This window comes from Mus caroli, chromosome 19 (assembly GCF_900094665.2).
Source record: "Mus caroli chromosome 19, CAROLI_EIJ_v1.1, whole genome shotgun sequence".
Taxonomy (NCBI): Eukaryota; Metazoa; Chordata; class Mammalia; order Rodentia; family Muridae; genus Mus; species Mus caroli.
In genome coordinates, this window is record NC_034588.1 from 31,397,171 (window position 1) to 31,423,146 (window position 25,976).

Below are 25,976 nucleotides of genomic sequence, written 5' to 3' on the forward strand. Positions count from 1 at the left end.
CCACAGGAGAAACTCAGCAAAAGACACCGAGCGGGTTAATGCAGAAACAGGACTAGAATTCGGGTTAATTCCCCTCACCCCCACTATGGACTCAAGTCTAATTCTCACATCTACGCTCCTTAACTGTTCCACGTGTATAAACTGATTGGTTGCTGAGTCTTCCTGTAGGGGAAGGGACCCCGTGTGTCAATTTAGTAAACGCTTGTATCAAATTCTATACCTGTGCAGGGGAAGGGTGACACAAAAGAAAATGGCTAAAGCCAGGGGCTATTCAATCTTACTCAGAATACTGCTGGAGGACAACTACCAGCTCCTCTGGGAGCATCCACTGAAAGTTCTGTTTGTACAGTGCGCGCACCGCAAGCCCGGGCCTGGTTTTATTACCAGCAGCACACCCACTCCATAAAATGACTCACTGAAATCAGCGAAGTGAATGGTGTTCCTTTTGGTGACATAGTTTGCATCTTACTGCTTTATTAAACACCACGGATAATGTGTTCGCTCATTATGCAAAGAGTGACAGATTTCCTACCAAGATTCAGTGACATTTGTGTGTGACAAAACACAGTGCTACAGGCTTTGAAAAAACGCATCCTACAAGACATCTCATGGGTGTTCGACTGTGAAAAGAACGCACCGTCCTGGAACCTTCCAACCTTTCCTTCACCCGTGTCCACACACTTATCCAACTGCCTATACTTTCCGAGACAGACCTACACCTGTACTTCAGTTTTATGTTCACTTTACCCCAGGAGATGAAGCTGGACAGTAGAGAGATCACTATCTTAACTGAGGAGATGGAGAGATTAGAAGACAGACGTTAAGGGATTGCAAAATAGCGAGAAGCTGGGCTGAACGTTATTTCTCCATATTTGACACTAAGCGCTCTGCACTTTAAAATGCTACTCAATAATGAAGGAATTCCCCTATGAATCACAGTGAAGTGGGTTTTGGTTTTGTCTGTTTTGAGACAGAGTGCTAGTCTTGGTCCTTTCGCCTCTGACTCCCAAGCACTAGGATCGCAGGCACAGGCCATCACGACCAACCAAGTATTTTATTTTTGCTAAGAGAAACTTCTGAATGGCGTTCACAGAACTGAGTTATGTATGAGAACATACAGGAATAAGTAACCAATCATTCTTAGTTAGATGTGTAGAAAGCCTTCCTGTGGACCTCAGTCTATGTACCCATAGAACCAGACGCAAGCTTATGTATTAAGTGTCTCGGGAAAACCCAATACTAACTGAGTTAAGTGTCTCTGAAGGTGATATATATCATCTTGTTTCTACATATGACATAGGAGTAACTGTCCAATCCCAGCACCATATAAACACTCACATGGCAGCATATGACTGTCACACCAGGTCTTGGAGAGAGAACCATTAGTTTTGGTTATCTTTAGCTACAAACGGAGTTCAGGGCCAGCCTGTGCTACAGAGTGATGATAATAACGGACGTTGAGTACTCAGTAAGAGTAGGGACATAGTTCCTCATTTAACCTTTCTTGAAACAACCCTATGAAAATGTCATATATTTATTATCACATGGAAGAGGAACCCACGGCCCAGACATGCCCAGGTCCCAAGGTTAATGGTCCAGGTCTTAGCATGAGATGAGCACACTGTGATCACATGAGAGAGAGCTGTTCTAAGATGGGCAAGCCCAACCTACCATTCTGAAGTCCTCCTCAAACTTGAAGGCCCCACCTCCCGTGGCACAGAGGGTGGTGTGGAGGCTGGAGAAGTTCTTCTCGCTGCCCATCTGGATGAACAAGTGCATGGCACAGGTGGGGAAGCGGATGAAGTGCAGGTTCCCTTTGCGCCCACACATGGTCAGGTTTTTCAGTTCCAGATGGACGTCCCGGATCCCAGTTTTGCCATAGGCAGTGTTAGAAGTTAAATACTTCCGGATGCTCTTCAGGTTCTCCACTTCTTCCTGTTCTTCTTCTGCCGTGATATCCTTCGGTTCAAAGTAAACCAACTTAACCAGGGTTCCACCAATATCCATGCCAAACCACGGGAATGCTGGGGAACAGAAGAGAGAAGGATGAGGCCACAGGATGTGACATATGAAAAGCAGGCTCGGTGTTTGAATACTCAACGAGGAAAAAATGCATTCCGCACTAAATTTCCTTTCCGTCAAGTACACAGATCTAAAGGAAGGTGCAGAGAGATGGAGGTTCCTACGGTACAGCTGTTCACGGGCACTCAGAATGAAGTGAGCCAGCGCAGCATTCTGCAGAATCCAGCCTCAGTTGTGCTTTTGAGACTCAAGTACCTCACCAGTGCTATTCCAGGGTTTAGAGACATGTGTGGCATAGATCATGCTCTACATGGTACTTTATAGAAACCTTACCCAAAGGGTGGTACACACCTCAGCACACAGGAGCTGAGGCAGAACTCTGAGTTGAAGGCCAGTCTGGGCCACGAGTGAGACTGTATCAAAGAAAAGCAGGGAGGGAGGGGGGGCGGGTAGGGGAAGAAAAGGGAGGGGAGGAGAGAGAAGAGACAAGACAGACTGGTTTGGGAAAAAAAAGGCATCTATGAAAATTTTTCTTTTGTTTCAGCACTACAGATTATTATATAAACCCTTGTTAAACTGTGTATCTTGAGATCTCGAAATTTTTTTTTCCTGGTGGCAGATCCACCTGGTTTTTTACCCTGGAGGTGGAGGGAAAAGTGTAGAAGGAAAATATGCACACAACGTCTTTCCTAAACCTTGCTGCTGCCTCATTTATGACTTAAATCACCCAGGCAACAGCTGGCAAGCAGTTATTTCCCAATTAACTCTACAAACACGGGGGTTGGGAGGCATCTTGGTTGGTAAAGTGCTTGTGTAGCATTCACAGAGCCCTGGGTTTCCTCCTAGCGTTGCAGAGTGACACAAGTCTGTAATCCCAGGGCTTGCAGAGAGGCTCGGAAGCTCTAGGTTATCTTGGGTCACATAGTGAGTGAAAGGCCATTCGGAGACAGAAACCCCATGAAGAAGGAAGAAAGACAGAGAGGGAGGGGGGAAGGAGAACAACAAATTCCACTAACAAGAGCAAATTAGCAAAGATGCTATCATCTTTACAAAAGTTCACAAAGAAAATGTCTCCAGCGCAGTGCACTAACAAGGACTGGGCAGCTTGCTTGTCCTAGCAGGTAGTAAGAAAAATACGGAAACTGTTTGCCCTTATTAGACGATTTGGTTCAAGATGACACTTGCTGGCCCCGTGTCTAAAATCCACTCCTGCGTGGTTCATAGTATAGGAGCAGCAGGATGTGATAGGAGAAGCCCAGATTAGGACTCTGAGCCACGGCTTCCTGGAGCAGCTCTCTCTTCTGCCTCTGTGGGTCTTAGCTTCCCTGTCTCTGCAGGGAATGAGCGTGTTAGAACAGTCTCCAGCTCTCTCCTGCCTTGAACATCACGAATCCTTTAAGAAACATAAAGCACAAGCCATAGATTTCCCAACTCTAAATGCTGCCAGGAGACTTTCTTGGTGAAATAGTCTGATGTGCTTGCAGGTGCCAGAGCAAGCCCCGGTGCTGCAGTTGAAGCCTGACTCATCAAAGGACAGGAGACATTTGCCAAGGGGACAGGATGGGGAGGGGGGTCTCCTGCAGTATTTTGAGGATAAGAGTTTTAGAGAACATGTGTTAAGACGACAAGTAGCCAGGTGTGCTGGCGAATGTCACCTAGCGCCAAGGAGGCGGAGGCAGGTGATCTCTGTGAGTTCAAAACCAGCCTTGTCTACATAGTGAGTTCCAGGGCACAAAGAGAAAGAAAAAGAAAGGAAGGAAGGAGGGAAGGAAGGAAGGAAGGAAGACCCTGAGCTAGACATGGGGTTCACATCTAGAAATGTCTGTAATCCTAGAACCCTGGGCAGAAAGATTTGCCTGTTTTGAGTTTCAAAAGAGCCTGTGCTACAGAATGAGAGCCTGCCTCAACAAAACAAAACAAAATATTTTACGTATTCAAGGACTACATCTAAGCCTGTTTGTTATAGTACCTATAAGAATGATCTAATTGTGGATTATCTCTTCGAGGAGTTAATTAGACCTGCCTCTATTCCTAGCAACTATGCTTGGTGGCTCACAACTATCTGTAACTCCAACTTTGGAGGAATTCAATGTCTCTGTTGGCTTCCTCAGGCACAGGAGCACATGTGTACACACAGACACACAGACACATAATAATACACATAATTTAAAGTTAATAAAAATAAATCTTAGCCGGGCAGTGGTGGCGCACGCCTTTAATCCCAGCACTCAGGAGGCAGAGGCAGGCGGATTTCTGAGTTCGAGGCCAGCCTGGTCTACAAGAGTGAGTTCCAGGACAGCCAGGGCTACACAGAGAAACCCTGTCTCAAAACAAAAACAAAAAAAGTAAATCTTGATAGAATGGTCAAATTAACACAACTAATTAAAACAAAATAAAAACTGAGGGTAAGCCATTTAACAAAGAAACTAAGAACACGACTTCCAAACTGGGGACACTAGACAGCTGTAAATATGATCTCACTGGGATTCCTTTCCTCCATTTTCCATTTACAAGAAAAGCAAAAAATGGGGCAGTGTATGCACAGACATAGTTACAATGTTTATCTCATTTCTATTTTGCTTCTTGCTTTGATGCAGGGTCTAATGTAGCCCGGACTGGCCTCAAACTCAGCATGTATCTGAGGATCACCTTGAACTTTTTGACCCCCCAGCTTCCACTTCCTGAATCCTGGGATTACAAGAATGTGCCCCACGCCCAGTTTTTGTGGTCCTGGAGATTGAACTCAGGTCCTCATGCAATCGGGGCAAGCACTCTACCAAAAGAACTACAGTCTTTTCTACTTGTTTAAAAAAACAGGGAAAGAAAAGAAGAAGGATGAGAGAAACTAACTCCTATTTTATGGATGCGAGCTTACAGAACGTTACACAAGACTCTACATCTCCTGAAGTGCCAGGGATGTCAGGATGAGTGACTGTCCAAGCAGAGGCTAGACAGAAGGAATGAGAAGACGATAACCTGGCAACTTCCTGTGCATGCAGCAGTTAAAGAATTCAGCAACAGTGGGAAACCCTGTGCGGCCAGAACAAACTACATAAAACCTAGAGTGCATTACAACTACACGGGTAATCCAGAACCAACCGAGCCAACAGATGCTAGGCTCCAGGAGGAAGAGTCCCCTCATAGTTGGTTAAATCGTGATAAGCACCAGCAACTGAAAATGCCTGACTCTTAAAAGCACAGCACAGATTCCTGAACACTCTGCAAATTAAATAGGAATCTTGTCATTTCAAAGCTTCTGTTTGCAAAGTGTCAAAACAACAGGGAAAAAAAAAGTATAGAGTTATGAAAATTCAGCACAATGTTTTATGAGCAGTTTGGGCTAAGATAAAAGAGAATAAAAATTGAAGGAGTGTATTTATTTAAACAGCAATGGAAATCCGGTTCTGGGGATGGGAGAAAAGGAGACAGGAAGGGAAGACTGAAGGTCCAGCGCAGGAGCACAGCTCGGGCCTGGGATGAACTATCCCTGGGATGATGGGAAGTGGGGGACAGAAGAGGAGGAAGGAGGGATTGGTTTTATTTACCTACATCACATCTTTTTTTTTTTTTAAAGAGGATAGGTGGTTGAAAGACAAGGTCTTGTCCTATAGCCAAGGCTAATGTGTAATTTACTATGTAGCCCAGACTGATCTGAAACTTCTGAGCCTCCTGCCTCAGATTCCTTACAGCTGAGTCTGGTCACTGTGCCTGACTTCCATTTCCTACCATCATAAAGGAACACAGCAATGCTCTTCTGCTCACACTGCAAGGCTTTTCCAGGCATGCGTATAAATTGTACTCGTCATCCTGATATCAAGATCTGCTTCAACCCAAGCTTCCCTTACAAGCTACCCTGGCAATGGAGATAGGAGAGAAAAGGAAGGAAGAAGGAAGGACATCCCATGTAGCTGCCAATGCCCCCACCCCACCACCACAGATGGATGGCCAGATATGTGGAACAAACTCAACTGTTAACTACTGTACCTACCAGAATCCGTGCCCATGCTAGACACAGAATGCTAGCATACACCCCTTCTTCTTCCTCCCCAAACTAAATGTCATAACCAAAACAAAACAAAGGGCTGGTCAAACTCAGAGCTAAGAATCCTGTGTAACTAGTGCAATGCCCTGGGTTAAACCCCCAGTGAGGGAGGAGGTTGAAAATAAATGCACTGGAGTAATCAACAATAGGAGACCATGTTCAAATTCCACAAGGACACTTCCATAAACAAGTGCTAAGTAAAAATTACAAGAGGCCACTGTTTGGACCTGGCACCTCCCCTACTCCCCAAAATTCCAGGCTGGCAACCTACTTGGAGTCATTCACACGCATCTGAAACTAAGCTATTGGTTTGACCTTCGGAAAAATCTGAATTAGAAAAAAAGAGTTGGGCCAGGTGGTGGTGGCACACGCCTTTAATCCCAGCCCTTGGGAGGCAGAGGCAGGCGGATTTCTGAGTTCGAGGCCAGCCTGGTCTACAAAGTGAGTGCCAGGACAGCCAGGGCTATACAAAGAAATCCTGTCTCAAAAAAAAAAAAAAAAGGAATTGGAACTCCACTCCACCCCACCCCAAGCAAGCCAGCTCCTCTGGCTTAATCCCTTTTTGTTTTGTTTGTTTTGTTGTTGTTGTTGTTGTTGTTGTTGTTGTTGTTGTTTTGGGACAGGGTTTCTCTATATAGCCCTGGCTGTCCTGGAACTCACTCGGTAGACCAGGCTGGCCTTAAACTCAGAAACCAACCTGCCTCTGCCTCCCAAGGGCTGGGATTAAAGGCGTGAACCCCCACTGCCGGGCTCTCTGGCCTAATCCTTACACAAGCAAGTAACCTAGCTATGAGTTGTTCATACCTACAAGCCTAGCCTTGGACACTGAGACAGGAGGACTGTTACAAGCTGTGGTCTAGCCTCACCTATTTATTGAGATCTAGGCCAGCTAGGGAATATAAGTGAGATCCTTTTCCTGGGAGAAATAAAACAAAATCAACTCGGGAAGAAATGACTTGATGTGAAGGAATGACTTAATGACGTGAAGTTGTCAACTAGATTTCTAGTCTGTTTTCCTTTCTCCGCCATGAAGGAAATGGCTTTGAAATAATAGGTTTATTTACATTCTATTATATCTGCTTTCAAGGCCCTTTCTGCCTGTAGCAAACACCTTTGGTTGGCCCCCTGGAAAAGTGCTAGACTTTAAAATCGAAAACAAAGTCAACTGAGCTCAGCAGCCTTGAGATCTCGAGAAGGCTCAGTGGGTGAAAGTGCCTGCTACTGAGCCTGAACTAGATCCCTGGAACCCACCCACACAGTGAGGGAGAACCCACCTCAGACCTCCACAGGTGCACTCTGACATGCACACAGCCACCCTGACATGAGATAAATAAATGTATGTCTTTTTAAAAAAAATTAATAATCTCATCTGTTGTGATTCTGCCCTTTGACAGCATAAGTAAATAAACTTTTGTTCTTCAAGCGTAATAACTCTGGGAGGTGAGCGAACAGGCCCCAGAGAGTGGGAGACAGACCTGGGAGATGGGCACACACCTGGTAGAACAATTATCTGTGACGATTTGAAATGCAGATAAGGAGAACACCTGAAGAAGGAGCTGGCCGACTGAGAGTTTGAAAGTCAAATGTCAGCAGCATGCGCTGGCTCACTCCAGGTACCACTGACTATATTTTTAAAGTGAAAATAATTGCCTGGTTTAAAAACAAGAAGCAAAGAGGATGTGGTCACTAGCCAATCGCAGCGGGATGCAAAGTCGGGGAAAAGAACACTCCAGGAAGTGTGAGTGGAAGTCTCTGTGGTGGCGCTCATCCGTCCCAGCACTCAGTAGGAAGCCTGTGAGGTGGCGCAGGCCTGGAGGAGTCCCAACACTCAGCGCGTGGAGATGGAGGATCAGAAACTCATGGCCACCCTCAAAACCACAAAAACAAAACAACACTTAAAAAATAATAATCAACAGGAAATATGAGCAGGACAGAGAAGGAGAGCCCAGGAGTCACTGCAAAGCAATGTCTCCTCTCTAAGCTAACCACTTTAGGTGGGTGGGCATATTCTTGAGCATGCTCAGTTTCGGGGCATACTTCAAGAAGGAAGACCGGTGGACGCACTTCAAGCCACGTTTACCTCCAGGTCTGGGAGTAACTGTCTAAAGGGTTAAAATGCTTCTGGCCATGCTCAGCCTGTGCCATAGTTTTAGCTGAAGAGGGATAGAGTGGTTTGAAGGTATACTGTTAATACTTAAGTCGGTCTGTCATGCCTAATGGCTAAGAGTCAGATACACAGAGTAGGGAGGAACCATCCGATGAAAACCAAGTCTGAGTGACAAGGTCCACGAGCACTTCATGCTTTCCACCTCATTCCCAATGTGAGAGCTGCTGTCTCTCACTGTTAGCTAAGACGTCCACACCAAGATGAGTTAAGGTGGGGGTGCTCAGACTTCCGAATTCGGTGACCCTTTCAGACAGTTCCTCATGTTGTGGTGACCTCCAACCATAAAATTATTTTCACTGCTACCTCATAACTGTAATTTTGCTACTGTTATGAGTCATAATATCTAATATGAATCTGATATGCAAAATATATGATTTGCAACCTCTGTAAAAAGGTCATTTGACCCCCCTCAAAGGGGTAGATACCCTCAGGTTGATAACCTCTGAGTTAAGGTGATGTTCCTTTTGTTTTGGGTTGGTTGGTTGGTTGGTTGGTTTGGTTTTGAGTTCAGCCCTTGGATAAGAACTGGGGCTAGGGTGGGGGTGGGAGAAGCTTATAATGTCAGCTCCCAGCAAAGTCAGACTGATCCAAAGAAGCAGCCATTGAGTCAATAGAAGCTTGGAGGAAGCAAAAACCACATGCAAGCAGCAAACTCAAGGCAGGGAGTGTTACCAGGCGGGGTGGCGCATGCCTTTAATCCCAGCACTCGGGAGGCAGAGGCAGGTGGTTTTCTGAGTTCGAAGCCAGCCTGGTCTACAAAGTGAGTCCCAGGACAGCCAGCCAGGGCTATACAGAGAAACCCTGTCTCGAAAAAAACAAATAAAACATTAAAACAAAACAAAACAAAAAAACAGAAGGAGGAGGAGAAGGAGAAGAAGAAGTCCGGGATTTATAGGGATGTGGAAAGGGACTGGAATCTGAGGTACGAAACTGTTGAACCGTATGAAAAGGTGTACAGCCAAGGAAAGACTGAGCCTGACCATAACCAGGAAAGTGGCTCAAGACTATAAGGAACTTGGATCCTCTAAGTCAGAGAACAACAGATATAGGTAAAGGGCAAACTCTCCAGTGTTTTGTCAAAGGACAAAATTCTCTCCCATGGGGACAAGGGGAACAATTCCAGAGCCACGGGCTTGCTTAGCCAGGCCTCTACTCTCAGCCTGACTTTATTTTTGGTTCTAATTTCAGTTGGACATTTTATTCTGCAAAACACAGTAAGCAGCCTGGTGGCCAAAGCAAAGAAAGTTGTTATTTATAAAGTCTGAAGAAACCAGAAATAAAACAGCAAAGAGTAGACTGGTGGTTCCAGGACCTGGACAGGGCCAAGGAGACAGAACAACAAAATGGCTAGCTAATAGCTCAACACGAGGTTCTTTCTGGTTGCACCTTGTGCGTAAAGATAAAGCTCTCGCTACCACCAAGGGAATCCCTGATCTGTCGGTTCAACTTGTTCGTCTCATTATTATCTTATTTGGTGTTTCAGGTATACTTGTGAGTGCAGGCGTGTGTGTGCTTCGGAGCATATGGAAGTCAGAGGTCAACTTTTAGGAGTTGGTTGTCTTCTTCTACTATGGGATCCAGGGATCAAACTTAGGGTCCCCAGGCTCGTGGGACAGGTGCTTTTTATAAAATCCAACCATTTTACTGGCCCTCAACCTGGCCTGGTTGGAAGACTAGGATATTATTTTCTGTAATCTAGATTTCGTGGTAGATAAGATAAATAGCTTAGTTTCGGGTCAGTGTTGATAACTCCAGTGTGGGTGTTAGCTTCTGATGAGGCTTCATTCAAAACAATAGCTGCCTGTAATTGTTATCTAACAGATAGGGCTAAAAAGGGTAAACACAGTGCTCAGGAGAGATGAAAAGCTCTCCCTCAGGCCCCAAAGGGACATTCTCCACTTGGGGGCAGATCTCCCAGGAAGATTTTAGAATTCTTTCTGTATTTTAGAGTGGTTCCAATCCACTCCTTTCTAAACAGCACAGCAGTGTTGTGTGTACTGACTTCTCCAATCTTCGTTTTTGCTACACTAGTATACAGTGGGAGGGGCGAGTAGAACAAATAGCTTGTCTTTTGTTCAGAAGTTTTGAAATCAATACGTAAAACACCCAAGTTTATTTAGAAATGACTTTATACCACCTAATTTAGAGCCCTGTTTAGGTGTCACCCGGATGCTGTGACTCGCCAGGACACTGTGGGACAGTCTTCCTTTGACGAAGATTAGGATTTATTTCATCTGTAAGATGAATTATCTGGTCAGCAGAAGGGGCGAGATGTGGCAGTCGCTTGGGCCTCTGATTGGATAACTCTGGACTTTTCCTTTTAGGCCCAGTGAGGTTAGATAGCAACTCCTGCCATTTGATAACTGACCTGGGCAGTGTTCCCAATCAGGCTACTGAGTTATGAATGTGCGTTCTTTCCAGGTAAAAGGGCATTCAGATGGTTGGAAACTCTGTAGGGCCCTTTGCCAAAACAGCAAGACGTAGGTTGCTCTGTCAGCTGAGTCTCAGAATGAAGACAGGACACAGTGGACTCCCTGTCACCCTTCAGTTGACTTGCCTTTTTAAAAAAAAATGTGTAATTTTAATTGTGTGTGTGAATGTCAGTGTGCGTCTGTGGAGGGCAGGAGCAACCGATCCTTTGAGGCTGAAGTCACAGGCAGTTGGGAGTCACCTGAAGTGGGTGCTGAGGAGTGAATTTGGGTCCTCTTCAAGACCAAAATACGCTCTTAACCAGAGTCACCTCTCCAGTCAAATGGCTTTTAAAAATCAAAATAAATTTAACACATTGATTTATTTGCATGTGTGTGGAGGTCAGAAGATAGCTTGTAGAGTCAGTTCTCTCCTTCCACCGTGTGCGTCCTGGCTTTCCAATTAAGTCATCCCCCAGCTGCGGCCTGAGTTTTGTTTCTGTTAAGCCATTGAGCTGGTTCTTCATTATCATAGGCCAGGCCTGCTATATTAGTCAGTACTGAATTAGTCCAACGCCATATGAGATAATCTGCTTACAGAGAGAAAAGATTGGCCCACACTCATGGTTCCAGATTAAGAACCAGGTAGCCGCTTTGCTCTGGACCTATGGCAAACTTGTACATCAACGTGTGAACATGAAGAACAGCAACGACCCCTCTATCAACCTGGGAACAAATGTCAGAGAGGCAGCAGTGACCAGGGTTCACAATAGGACATGGACCTAATGACATGAGGACTTCCACTTGTCCTCCGCTGCCAAAGTTCACTGTCTCTCCCCCATGGTTAATGACGTGAACTCTCAGGGGGTATATACGAGAATGCAGGCTTTGTTAAGAATTATTTACAGAGAAACTGGAAAGATGGCTCAATGGGTAAGAATACTGACTGCTCTTCCAGAGGACCTGGGTCTGATTCTCAGCACCCCAATGGCAGAAACCACCACCTGTTTAACATCAGTTCCAGAAGATTCGATGCTGTCTTCTGACCTCCACTGCCACTGGACACAGTTAGGGTGAACATACAGGCATGCAGGCAAAACATCCATATACATAAAATAAATAAACATAAATGATAAAGAATAAAAAAGAATTGTTACATAAAAGTGAGAAGTCAAGGAAACTGAGAAACTAAGATAATGAGACAAAGGCCTGAGATTAAGGAAATGTTTTCCAAGAGGGGAAGAGACCATTGAATTTCCTTTATTTGGTGTTGTGTGAGCAATGGCAGAAACTGGACAAAGGCAGAGGTAATGAATCTCTGTTGAAACCAGTTAATCTCTGAGCTATCATGGACTGAACCAATGGAGGACTTCCATATTCTATGTGTGTGTTATCCATATGCTACACATCCAGGTAAGGGTGGTGGCAGTTCGCCCCCAAATCCATCTTAGACCCTGGCTTAGCTATTGGCTTAGCTATCTGCTAGCTATTAGTCACTTTGCCAGCATTACTGCCTTTTGACCTTGCAGGTGTCTTACTAATTGTTAATTATTTTCAAATCTCTGGCTTCTTAGTGGTTGATCTTGACTGACGGTTGAACATCAGTTACTAGCTGGTGTTATTTCCTCTGACCTTGAAGGCATCTCAAGTGCTGGCAACTGCATGGAGCTCTCTTTGATATCATAACTACTAGGGAATAGATGGCTGCAGTGTTCTTGGTTATTTCTACCTACAGGATTTTTAGTGGTCTTTTTCCTGAAATGGAACAAGCTTGTTAGAAACCATCTTCACGTACAGCTTAGTGTAATATACCGAATTGCATTAGAACCAACATATAAAAAATCAAGAATAATTAATAGTGCGGTGCATGTGTTTCCCAGAGAAGAAAAATCTTGTAGACATTATCCAGATGACCCACCATAACTGGCCTTCTTCTTGGAGCCTGCTCTTCTCTTGGCTAGTCCATATGGCTAGCTCATACCCAGCTACAAGCTCTCTTATCCATCTTATCCGTCTTCCTCGGTGCCCCACTCTGCTGGGTTTGCCATTAGTTTTCCTTTCAGTTGGAGCCTCGGTTCTCACTGTAACATGCGTGCCTTTGCAGGTGTTCACCTTTCCTCCTCCCTACAATACCTACAGGTATCTGGCTCCTGATTCGTGAGCTTCACAGCAAAGTCTTTTTGTTCCGTTCAACACCCCTTTGTTGCTTCTTTCTTTTCTCTGAGGTCAAGTCTGTAGCCCAGGCAATCTCTAAACTGGATCTAGCCAGGGATGGCCGTAAACTCCTGATCCTCTTGCCTCTTTTGAGGGCTGGGATTTCAAGTGTGCACCACCATACTGGTCTCAAAGTTGTTCCTTAAAGTCTCTTTGAATACTAGGACCATCTGAGATGGTCTGTTTCCTGTGCTGACTTTCAAGGGTACATGGTGACCCCAACAGAACATAAAGGGTCAAGGACAAGAGGAAGAATGCAGACTACACTGGAACTACAAGAAGTTTCCTACTGGCTTCAGGGCTGATTTTAAAGATATAAAGGAGTCTAGCAAGAAAAAAAAATCTATCTCCTCTTGACTTCACAGTTCTTTAGAACTCCGGGAAAATCTGAGGCTTTCTTTAGTTGGCTACAGAGACTTGAATGTCACAGTGAGACAACACTTCCTAACACTCAGTCAGCAGCATAAATTTTTGGTCAATGATAGTGGTCCCCTAAGATTAGCACCAAAGTGACAGTACAGCTATCTTCCATTGTGTAAATTTTATCACCCTTGCACAGTGATGTAATTGCCCAATGACACTTAACACATCAGAATACACCTATGTTTAAGCAGTACTTTCTGATTGTTAATTAGACACCTGTGTGAGCAATTATGGCTCCCTTGGGCAGGTGCCTGCCTCAATGACCTTGGAAAGTAACAATTCTTTCAAAGTTGCAGGAAGTTAGAATCATGCTATGGGGTGTTGAAGTTGTTCAGCAGGTAGAGGCAATTGCTGAACACACAAGAATGGTTAGAGTTCAATCCTGAACAGGACTTGTACAGTAGAGAAAAGAAAAGAAAGAGCCAAGTGGATAATCAAATTGTATGCTGAGGTACAGTACAGTGATAAAGTTCATAGTTACCATGTATGAGGTCTTAGGTACAATTACAATACCACTCAAACAAACACAATCTCTGTAATTCTATCTTGTCTCTGAGAGCCAGCCTTCCCTTCATAATGTATAGATTTGGTTGATAGTTCATTTTAATTATTTGTTAGTATATAGAGAGAAAACTTTAAAAGACAGAAGGGACCTCAAACTCAATATTCTGTCTAATAAATGAAGGTCAATGAAGCCTGGCATAGTGGTAGATGCCTGGAATTCCAGCCATACTAAGAACCCAAACACGATGAGTTCCAGACCAGCATGAAGTAACTAATGAGACAGTGTCTCAAAAGTAAATAAAATACAAATAAAGGGATCAAGTAATTCTCCAAGATCAGCAATTAGAACAATAGATATCAGATCCCAGTTCGGTTTCAGCCACGTCAGCTATTAGAACAATAGACACAAAAACCCAGTTCAGTGCCATGAGCCAATCTTCCATTCTGCTAGGACAGTCTGAGTTGAGTTATCTGATGCTTGCAACTAAGGGTCCTGTTGGTGAAAAGTTATATGGAAATGTTTCTTAACTGAGCAACTTGCTGATGTGTATATGGAGGCAAACTGAAGGATTGCTGAAGTTCTGCCTGGTTCTTATACTCCAGCATTCCAGATGCACACACATTAAGTCCTCTAAAGCTATATGTCAACAGCATAAAACCAAGAGTTCAAAAACTCTATCTTTAAAGACCTTAAAATTTAATAAAGGGTTTCTGTAGCACTATGAAGAGACCTATAATTATTGCACACAGATGTGTTAAACTTTTCATCCTCTATACAAAGAAACCAAAGTCAGTGTTTCTCTAAAGTTAATGCATGCTGGACTGCCTGAGTTTATATTGTAGTCATGTGGTAACTGCCAATACTGTCAAGGGTACAAGTACTCACACCACAAATGGGCACCTAAACGGCAATCTTTTTCATGGGGCCATTCAGAAATCTACACCCAAAAGTCCCAGATTCTCAACCATTGATTCTTCATTCCAACCCTGAGAACATAATTATAAATGTGTCCAAAGAAATTAGCATAAAAATTTCAAACTTTGGCCAAGATGTGCCCCAGCTGTAGAATGCTTGCCTCGTGTGTATAAGGCTTTAGGTTTGATCTCTAGCAATTCAAACAAAAGACAAACAAACAAACAAACAAACCTGAAGCATCAATGTCTAAAAATGCAGGGCTGGATAAACAAATGACTGTCCATTGGCACAAAGGAACAACACATTCCGGTCTAAATAATTTGGTTTGGAGGCTGGAGATGGCTGAGAAGGTTGAGAGCACTGGCTGCTCTTCAGGAAGACCTGTGTTCTCTTCCCAGCATCCATGTGGCAGCTTACACTCTGCAACCAGAGCCTTAGGGAATCCAGTCTCCCCTTCTGACTTCCATGGGCACCAGGCATGCACATGATGCAGAGACATACATGCAAGCAAAGCACTCATACACATGATAAAATAAATTTTAAAAAAGTTGGACATAATTTAAGGACGTTAAAAGAAACTCTGGTTAAGGTTGGGGAGGGTGATTAAATGGCACATTTTGTACAATTACAGTTTTATCAACAGATAAAACTGGCCTTGAGCAATTACAAGAAATAATTCTTACTATTATCAATAGGTCACAGAATGGGGTGATCTTTTGTCCTCTGCTGAAGTTTTGACTTTTTTCGATTTTTAGAAACAACACAGCTAAACTTAATAATCCGAGTTATTTTTAAATTCCTGGTTAAAACCTCCGTAATAGTGGAAAAAAACAAGAAATTGCTATAACTTCATTTCAGGCAGCTAATAGCCAATCACTGGTTTCCCACGGAAAACAGAATGCCTGTATCCCCCAATTCAACTTTTTTCCCTCTGAGCCAAGACCTTACTCATACCTACCACCATGATAGAGCTGCTGTCACATCCACTGGATACTAGCCATCAAGCATGGCTGAGAAGTCAGGTGAGTGGGGCTTGCCTGTAATCTCAGGCCTCAGTGGGCTTGGACCATGGGACCAGGAGGTCAGAACTTCCTAACCAGTGGATCAGGAAGGAGGACCATGAACGTGGGGCCAGCCTACAACACATACAAAGTTCCTGTCCCCCCCCAAAAAAAATCAGAATGTGTGGATATTAATTAGTTCCCTTAAAATGAGAATCTCCAGGCAGAGAAGCACATATCCATAACCTCAGCATTGAGAGCTGAGTTAAGAAGACAACCATGAGTTTATGGCCAGCTTGGGGTACATAGTCCAAGGTTATCCTGGGCTACAGGGTGAGGCTCTCAAAAAAAAAACAAAGCAAGACAAAACAAAACAATAAATCTAAAGAGACCATGAACACACACCTCATCCCTTTCCCGCCTCTCTGAGACACAGTCTCACTGTGCAGCCCTGGCTGGCTGGGAACTGGCTATGCAGCTCAGGCTAGCCTCAAACTCATAGAAATCAACCTGTATCTGCCACTTGAGTGCCAGGATTAAAGACATGTGCCAACATACTCCACAAAACCATTAACTTTTAGGTTGAAGGAAACAGATAGTTAACACACAAACATAATCACAAAATACATCTTCCTTTTACTTTGTCTTTTTTCTTTTCTTTTTTTTTTTTTTTTCGAGACAGGGTTTCTCTGTGTAGCCCTGGCTGTCCCGGAACTCACTTTGTAGACCAGGCTGGCCTCGAACTCCGAAATCCACCTGCCTCTGCCTCCCGAGTGCTGGGATTAAAGGCGTGCGCCAGGCTACACAGAGAAACCGGGACAGCCAGGGCTACACAGAGAAACCCTGTCTCGAAAAAAAAAAAAAAAAAAGATGTGCGCCACCATGCCCGGCCCTTTTACTTTTTCTTGATGAAACAGACAAAGGCAGATGGGGACGGGGCCCACAAAAGCTGACCTCTTTACATTTTGCTGTATATTTAACCTCAGCAACAGAAATGACCGCCACACCAGAATCTACTGTGCACTTGGAATTTAAACTGGGTCTCTTTGGCTTATTTACAATCATATTTCTTTAAAGCAACTGCGACTCTGGTGTTCAGTACAATCAGACTTGAAAGTAAGAATTTATTATTAGTGTATGCCTGGGGATGTGATAATTTCATGTGACAGCACAGGTGTGGAGGTCAGAGGACAACTTTGGGGGAGTTGTTCTCTCTTCTCACTGTGGATTCTAAGGATCAGACACAAGTTGCCAGGGTCATGTGACAGACACCTCTGCTGGCTGAGCCATTCAGCCAGCCCTAATTACGGTTACTTTTTTAAAACTGCGGCCATGCCCACTCAATTCTACCAAATCGTAAAGCCAAAAGAAAAATAAAACCAAAAAAGAAACACGTAAGGCAGAGACTAAAAATACAGATTGCCAGACGAGGAGTAGGTCTCAGTGGAAGGGTACTTGCCCACAACACATGAGGCAAGTTCAATTCCACGCCCCCCACCCCACATACACACACCATAAGACATAAAAACAAAAACAAAGAGTGCAGAATGCCAAGCTATCACATCAAGATTTGGGTTCCACGGGACTGTAGCAGTGCTCAGGAAAGGTTTTCAACAAGGGGCCCCTTCAGTCAAACTCAGAACTGCTACACTAGCTGAATCCAGATGAACGGTATAAATAGCTGGAGCACATCTTAAGTGAGAAGCTGGCACGGGACCAAGCTGCCCCTTCTGACAACTCTTGAGAATAGAGCCCTGCAGCTGACAGCTGAGGGCAGTGCCACCGCAGTGACCCAGCGGCCACCGAAGTTCCCAGGGACACGTCTGACAGCATCTTAATAAGATTCTTCATGAGCAATTTACTTTATGAATATTGCGGGTGATTTTCAATTTTTAACTCTAGATTCTGACGTTGAAGGCATCATCCCATGCATGATTAACCCCAGGGCTGCAGCTCGGAACGCCTCTGACTTTCCCTTGATGGCTCCCCTCTCTCAGTGAAGACCATTGTCGAGATAAGCATGCATTCCTTCAGACCGAAGCCAGGTCTGGCAACAGTACTCAGTCAAATAGTTAGGAAGTTCAGGTGCCCAGTTCTTTTATTTGCAGCCCATGTGGCTGACCTTAACACAGATAACCACATGAAATCAAAACAGGCTGAAAGGTCAACATCAAAAAAAAAAAGAAGAAAAAAGTCTGTTTTGAGGCTTGGGTTTAAAAAGCAAGATGCTCTTGCAGGGGCAAAGGAGACAATAGACCGAGGCTGCCTTCTGCTAGAGCCAGTAAACAGACTCTCAGCTTAGATTTGGACCAGACAGAAACAAGATGGAGCTGGAGGTGATCCAAAATACCAAACTCAAAAGTTCCAGAAACATTTCTCAGTTGGCCATGCTGGTCTACACCTATAATTCTCACACTGCAAAGGGAATGGAGCATCGATGTATGTTCTTTGAGGTTAGCCTTGGCTACCAACTCAAACAAAACAAGCACTCAGAAAGAGCAGCTTTTACTCCTGAGGTCCTGGAGACTCTCCATGCCACCCTTATGACAGAAGTCACAGAAGAAAACAGTGACCTTATCTTCACCACAGAACCATAGATGTCTGTCAAGCTCCTCATTTTCAAATCCTGGTTATAAGGAGAGGAAATGGGGAAGTGGGGAGACTAAATGCAATTCCTATTCTACATTACCATTCCTAGGCTGTCTAGAGGGGGAATGAAGTTACAGACAGCTGCAGGCACCACTCTTATTTTGCACCAAGAAGCTAATGGTTCTGCCCAAAATAGAAAATGAATATCAACTTTCCTTTAATAATACCGTGTTGTGCAGCTCTTTCCTTCACAATGAAAATCTCCCTAGAGGGAAGAAAGGGGCTCTGAAAACTAGGAATGTTCCCAAAACTTAGAAGATTCACAAGGCCCCACACCAACGCTACAGATGCAGTGATTCGTCACGGGCATAAAGGAGACTCTCTAGGTCTGACTACAAGGTGTTCAGGGATGCAGCTCTCATGAGTCTTTGCTCTTTCCCCACAGGTCTTTTAATGAAGTAGCTGCCTTTGAGTCACCCACACACCTACAAGCAACCCCAGTAAACTCACCAGCTCACTATGCTGGAGCTGGGTCTCCTCACTGGTGGGCCTGTGGTCAATGCTCTATCTGTAGAGGATAATAATGTTTGCTCCTGTCTCCCTAGGAGAAGGCACATAATGCCTTACTTTCTTAATTAGGAATCGTTTCTGAATGAAACAAAAATCCCAATGATCTGGCCACACTTGGATGTAAAGGGACTTGTTCACCAGACACCTGTGTGACTGTCTTCGATGTGACCAGCTCCACCAACCAGAGCTGGTCAGGGTCCACCCAGGTAGAGCTCCTTCTGCTTTCTAATGCCCTGTGCTAGGGCTCAAGATGGTAATCTCATTACCTGCTTAGACAAATCCCAGTTTAAACCACCAAGGGGTTTAGCTTTCTGTCTGGACAAGCCACCAGAGCATGCTGGCTTACCCTAGGGATGCTCTGGATAATTTAATGTTACAGAGTCGCTAATTAAAGAGGCGTTGGAAAGAACAATGCTAAGTGGCATCACCAAGCACAGCAAATCCACCAAAATAAACTTCATTCATTTCAGCCTCAACTATGAAAGTCTAATAAATCTTTACAGCTTGTCTGGGGTGAAAGAGAGAAAGACCAAGAGTATACCAACTAACTGCTCTTGTGATAACGCAAGCTGAAAGACACGGTCACAAGCACCTACCCCACAGAGGTGGAGAACAGATACGTTTTTATTCATTTACCCACTGAATAGGATTTTCGCTTGTTTGTTTTCCTAGACAGAGAAAGATATTGTGGCAAACAAAGTTCATACATAGTAAATGCATATGGTCCCCTTAGTGGTTACATTCTTTCGAATCCACAAGGACTAAGCATTAATTAAGAACAATAGTCTAGAAGGAAGAAATGAAACTCAGTCTGAGACCCGAACCCTATTTAATTAAAACAGTTCGTCTGTACTTGGAAGGTCAGCCTCTTAAAGCTAGTGACCACCAAGCAGAGTGCAGCACTTTGAAGCCATGGCAGAAACATAATTTAACTAGACACAGGACTCAAATGTACAAAACTTATAAGTCATAGGCTGTTAATGTCTGAAGGGTTTAAGGAGTCTAGCCAGCAATAAGTACATAAGATGTTTAGCTCTGGGAAATGCCAGTGAAACCCAAAACAACAGCAACAGCAGCATCAGCAGCAATAGAATAACAACAACAACAACAACATAGCATTTCAAACCCAATGGGGGGGCAATTAAAAGGGAGGGGTAGCACCAAGTGTTGGTGAGGACGTGTGAGGACCTAAAAGAATGTTCATGGAGCCATTATCATCATCTCCCAAGTGGAAACAAGCCAAAGGCCTACCAATTGATAAACGTGAATAAGTAAGGTGTGATATATTCATAGAATGAAGGGCAGCAAAGGGGGCTGGGAGGAGAGGCACATGTCACTATGCCTGGCTCTTGAAAACACGTTCAAGCAGCCAAATGCTGGGAAGAAAATGACATAAGAGATGCTCACGTAGCTTACACTTGGAAGTACCTCCCTTGCCCTTAGGAGTCTCATAGTTTAGCTTTGGTTTTTCCTTTCACTATTAAGCATTGAATCCAGAGCCTTGCACCTGCCAGGTAACTCTCTACTCCACTCTTTAAAGTTGGTATTTGCTTGTCTTTGACACACGGTCTATGTGAGTGAATCTCTGTAAGTTCCAGGACAGCCACAGTGATGTAAAGACTCTGTCATAACAAGGAGGAGGAGGAGGAGGAGGAGGAAGAGGAGGAGGAGGAGGAAAGAGAAAAGGAGAAAAGGAGAAAAGCGTTTTCGGGGCTAGAAATGTGGTTCATTTGGTACAGTGATTACCCAGTTTCAAGTTACAGCAGTGAAAAAAAGAAAAGAAAAGAGAAAAGAAAAGAAAAGAGAAAACAAAAACAAAAACAAATAAAAAAACAAAAACAAAAAACAAAAAACCAACCAACACACCAGAACATGGTGGTGCATGCATGCCTACAATCCCAGAATTCTGGAGGTATAGAAGGAAGGTCAAAGTTTAAGGTCATCTTTGACTGACTATGGAGTTCAGAGCTAGCCTGAGTTATAAGAGACCCTCTGTTTAAAAGAAAAAAGGAAAGAAAGAGAGGGGGAGAGAGAGGAGAGGAGAGGAGAGGAGAGGAGAGGAGAGGAGAGGAGAGGAGAGGAGAGGGCTCTTTCTGCTGAGCACTACATTAGGATCAGTAATCCAAGCGCTTCAGAGGCTGCAGTGAGAGGATCCTCAACTTGAGGCCAGACTGGTGATGTGGCACACCCCACCCCAGATAAAGAAAAAACAGACAATGAAAAAGAGGCAACGTTTTCAAACTCTGGCTTTGGAATTCTTTTGTTCCGTTTTACCTCTGAAACCCACATAAGGCAGATAAAAGCAAGCCTCCTTGCATAAATTTACAAATCATACCACAACATTTAAAGATAATAATGATGGTCTGAATGAGAAATGTCTCCCATAGGCTTATGTATTTGAAACTCACTGGCTGTTGGAGAGTTGCCCACTTCCGGTCTCTGTCTGCTTTGTGAGTATGGATGAAACTGTAACCACACAGCCTGCCTGTCCTGATGGATTATATTACTCTAGAACCATAAGCCAAAATAATTTCTTTCTTCCTTAAGTTGCTTTTAGTGCTGGTATTTTACCACAGCGATAAAAGTAAATAGTACAATGATTAATAAGAATAATGATACTGTTTTGAATAAAGGCAAGAAATTTGTCTCATAGAACAGCTTCATTTTCATGAATTCCAGCACGTATTTATTTACCAGTTTGTTTATTTGAGACAAGATCTCCCTCTTCAGACCAGATTGGCCACAAACTCACTGCCATCCCTCTGCCTTGCTGTCTCACACTCCATGTAGAGGTATGAGGTCTCATGCCTGGCCAACCCATTTGTGTACTCTACTGCCTTACATAATACAGACAGAAACCCAATTTCCAGAACCAGTGCAAATCCTAAGTGTTTTTGAACAGCCATTTTCCCCACTTAGAAATTTGACTCAGAATTGATTCAGTGGCGTAGAAATGTTTATAGAAAGTCTTCCATAAAAAGCTGAATACGAAAAATATTTAACAACTCTTCACTCTGCTCATGATAAATATAAAAATCAAACGGAAGTCATCCAAGCCTTTTAGCAAGCGCTCACATAATAAGAGAGTGTTAGCCAAGGCCTGGCAGGTTATACGTTGACTTCTTAGGCAACTGCCCTAAGCCATAGTAAGAGCAGTGGCCACACAGAAATGCCCGAGCCTTGACTAAGCTTTAGCTGAGGCTGGTACATGCACAAGTGGTGTAATGGAGTGTGGGCTACTTCTTCATGTACTGCTGACATTCATCTACAGGCCACCAGGACTCCAGGACTGTTCATAACAATTCAGAAGATACTTACCACAGGTCTTGTAAAACCCATCCAACAGCAGAACTGCAATAGCCAACTAATATGACCAGCATTGCCAGAATGTTATCATTAATTAGGGGGGGCTTTGTTGTTTGTTAGATTTTGTTTGGTTAGTTGGTTTTGGTTTTGTTTTTTTGTTTGTTTGTTTGTTTTTTGAGATAGAATCTATGTATCCCTGGCTGTCCTGAAACTCATCACATGGAGTAGAACAGACTAAGCACTATCCCATCTGAGCAATAGCTCCAAACTACCACCACCACCACCATGACCACCTACCACCACCACGAGCAACAACAACAACAACAAAATAAAGGGTTTTGAATGTAATATTTGAACCCTTCAGGGTTTTAAGCTGCCATAACTCTATACAACATGCTCATTGAATGAACTAATTTAAATAACTTATTATGTTAGACTTCCCTCTATTGTAATTCAGTATAAAATTGCTATTGGTGATACTTCTAAATTGTTAAAATGTATTAAGTGATATTTATTCTATCAAGAAAGGGAGGGGTGTGTAAAATGCCTTTGAAGCATATTTTCATAAAGTTGACAAAACCAAGCCAACTCTGGCAGTTACACAGAGAAGAGACAGATAGCCTATACCTCATGTCCTTCCTGGGAATTCTTAACAACAGCAGCACTAAGCACATTCAGTTGTCTGTCTGCTTTTGTGCTTGGTTTTGAAACACCAACACAGTATCTAAAGATCAGTGTGGCAAATCCACAACTCCCAGTAACCCAGGACTCCAGACTCCAGGCCTAAGTTCAGCTCTTGGACTTAATGATTTTCTAGATAGGTCTACCTGTTTCTACTGGCCTTGTCCCAGTGACCTTGGAGAAAAAGAGGAAATGTAATTGTTTTACTACTGTCCCTGGTCTAGCACACTTCTCAAATTACAGTTCTTAGGAGACTGAAGCAGGAGAAGTTCTGGGAGTTTGAGGGCTACATAGCAGGACCTTGTCTTAAAAATTGAATATACAAATACTAAAGATTTTAAAAAGATGGTAGGTAAGATGGCTTAGTGCTCAAGCCCTCGCTTTACAAGAATAAGGACCAAAAATCTGGATCTGTAGAGCCCACAGAAAAATCCAGGCATAGTGGAACATGCTCCTATTTCCAAAGGCAGGTAGCAGACAAGCAGATCTTTGGAGCTCTCTGGCCAGTTAGACTAGCCTACCTGGGGATTCCAGGCAAATGAGAGACCCGGTCTCAAACAAAAGGTGAAATATGTTTGAATAAGAGGAATGGCACAGCTGTTCTCTGACCTCGAAAGTACACAGATGCATAGATATACCCTCACACACCAAAACATACATACACACAGGCACACTCCTACACACATACCAAAAATATATTGTTCTTTTTCTCTCTCTTTGAGGTTCCCACCCCACCCCCCACTCCTACCCTCCCCATCTGCCTCTGTGTGTGAGTGTGTGTGTGTGTGCTACAGGGCTGCTTTCTGAGACAGGGTCTTGCTATATATGTAGCCTTGGCTGGTCTAGAACCTTGGCTACGGAGATCAGGTTAGCCTTGAACTTGTGGCAATCCTCTTCCCTCTCTGCCTTGGGTGTGCTGAGATTAAGGACATGTGGAAGCACTCTGGCTTGTTTCTTCATTCTTAATCACTCTCTCAAGGCAGAAATGATAAAGAAAATATTAATCATTTCTAGTCTAGTGAGTGATTTGGGAGCTCTCCCAAAGCAGCTTTGTCACAATAGTATTTAATTCCAAGAATGCGGTTGCTGATCTCAGACCATGAACAAATGGTTAAAAATTAATCACATACAAATAACAACAGGCACTTGCAAACAAAGGGGCTCTCTGAAGGCAGCAATAAGCAGCCAGGCTTTTATTACTTGGCTTGTAATAGTTGCACAAGTTTTACTGTGATTAAATAACTTAAACTCATGTATCTAGTTACACCTTGTATAACATATCACTAATTTTAAGGTAATAACACGTTGCACTTTTAAAGAGGTTATCTTTCAGAAAAATAGACAAAAACACAGTAACTGAAATGAAAGGATCGCTGGGATTTGCCTTCCTAACATGCAGGGTGCAAAAAGAAGAAGCTGAGCTGGTAAGGGGGAAAAAAAAAAGATTTCAAGTGAGATATAGTCACAAAAGCTGAGTGTAGAGAACCTGCCAGTCCCTAACCCTCTGCTCTCGGGTTCTGAGTAAGGGTTACATTTTTCCTAAATGAGAAAAGTTTCTGAAACCCCAGCACTCCCCAAATGGCTCTCAAGACAAAGAAGTTACAACATGTCACTTCTGAGACAAACTCTGAATGGTTCTTGGCCTGGGTAGTGTCTATTTTGCCTCCTGGATTCTATTTATAGAAACAAACAGGAACATCTCCTTTGCACTTGGCTACAACACACTTCAGCTTACCTGCCACGACAATAAACATGGACTAAATAAAGATGGCGCGGCCACAGCACCCTGACACTTCGAGAGCAATTAGTCCATTTAAGTAACGGGTGACAGAGGCCTGACCACAACACTTGGAAAGCAGAGGCAAAAGAATCGTGCATGACTCTTGAGGTCAATCTGCTATATCACAAATCTGGGGCTCGCCTGTATATGACCCTGCTTCAACTAAACCAAAACTCACCTCAGAATGGTTGATGGGCCCAACGGATGCCTCCTTTACAACTATTTAAAGGCAAAAATCCCTTGCTGTTTCCTAAACCACAATGAACAAGGACCTCAAAACAATTCAAGTCATTCAAAAGCAACAACAGTAAATCGTGAAATGAGTATAAATAAATCCAAAGTTATGACTTTCCTGGGACCCACAGGCACAAGCTCTAAGAGCATGAAGAAACACATTTTCTTTTCTTTCCTATGCCTCCCACCCCGAGCGCATGCACATGAACTAGCCATACCTTCTTGACCACCTCAATCTAGCAGCTGGCCAACCCAGCTCCGAGCCTAACTATGCTTGGAATAGGAATTTAACGAGAAGAAAGGGGCTATAGTTTATATAGCTAATTATGTATAATTAAATGTATGTAATTTGTAATGATTCTGAAGCACGTCTATCCTCATGCTATAGTGGACCCTCACGTATTTTTAGACTACATTTCCCCCCAAAACAAGAGTCAAAGCCAAGGCTCTACATGCTAGGCAGGGGTCTCCCTCTGAGCTACACCCTATACTCTTCTCTTGTCTGTTCTTTAGAATTAATTACTTTTAGTTAGTTAGTTAGTTAGTTAGTTAGTTAGTTAGAGGCAAAGTCTTGCTCTGCAACCTGGCCAGCCTACATGTGCTTTATAACTGAGAGTGGGGACCCTGAATTCTTTCTGCCTTCACCTTCTGGATGCCTGCTGGGATTGCAGCCATATGCTACCTTTGGCTCCAATAATTGTCTTTCTTAAGAAATCCAGCCAGGGCACAGAGGTAGTGCCCTAAAACCCTAATACATGAGAGGTGGAAGCAAGATGATCAAGACTTGAGGTCATTTTCAGTTACATAAAGAATTCCTGGACTGCCTGGGACACAAAAGGTCCTGTCACAAAGAATAAAAGCTGAGGAAGAGGGGGCGAGGGAGGAGGAAGAAGAAAAGGAGGAGGAAAGAAAAAAAGAAAAACCCAGCTGGGTGTGGTTGTCTATACTTATAACCAACCCAAAGGGCCTAAGGCAGGAGGATTACTTTGAGTTTATTTCCTGGGTTACATAGCCAGTTTAAGGTCAGTATTAAGGATGAAACCCTGTCAGAAAGAAAGAAAGAAAGAAAGAAAGAAAGAAAGAAAGAAAGAAAGAAAGAAAGAAAGAAAGAAAGAAAGA

At 43.6% G+C, this 25,976-nt stretch overlaps 1 protein-coding gene across 2 annotated transcripts in view; it reads right to left on the bottom strand.

The window, feature by feature from the left end:
* Pank1 (pantothenate kinase 1) overlaps window positions 1–25,976 on the bottom strand; it is a 67,340-nt gene that overhangs the window by 28,739 nt on the left and 12,625 nt on the right. For both annotated transcript variants that reach the window (XM_021152494.1, XM_021152495.2), the window contains exon 2: window positions 1,672–2,024. In XM_021152494.1, the coding sequence (XP_021008153.1) occupies window positions 1,672–2,024 (353 nt within the window). The remainder of the gene's footprint in view (window positions 1–1,671; window positions 2,025–25,976) is intronic.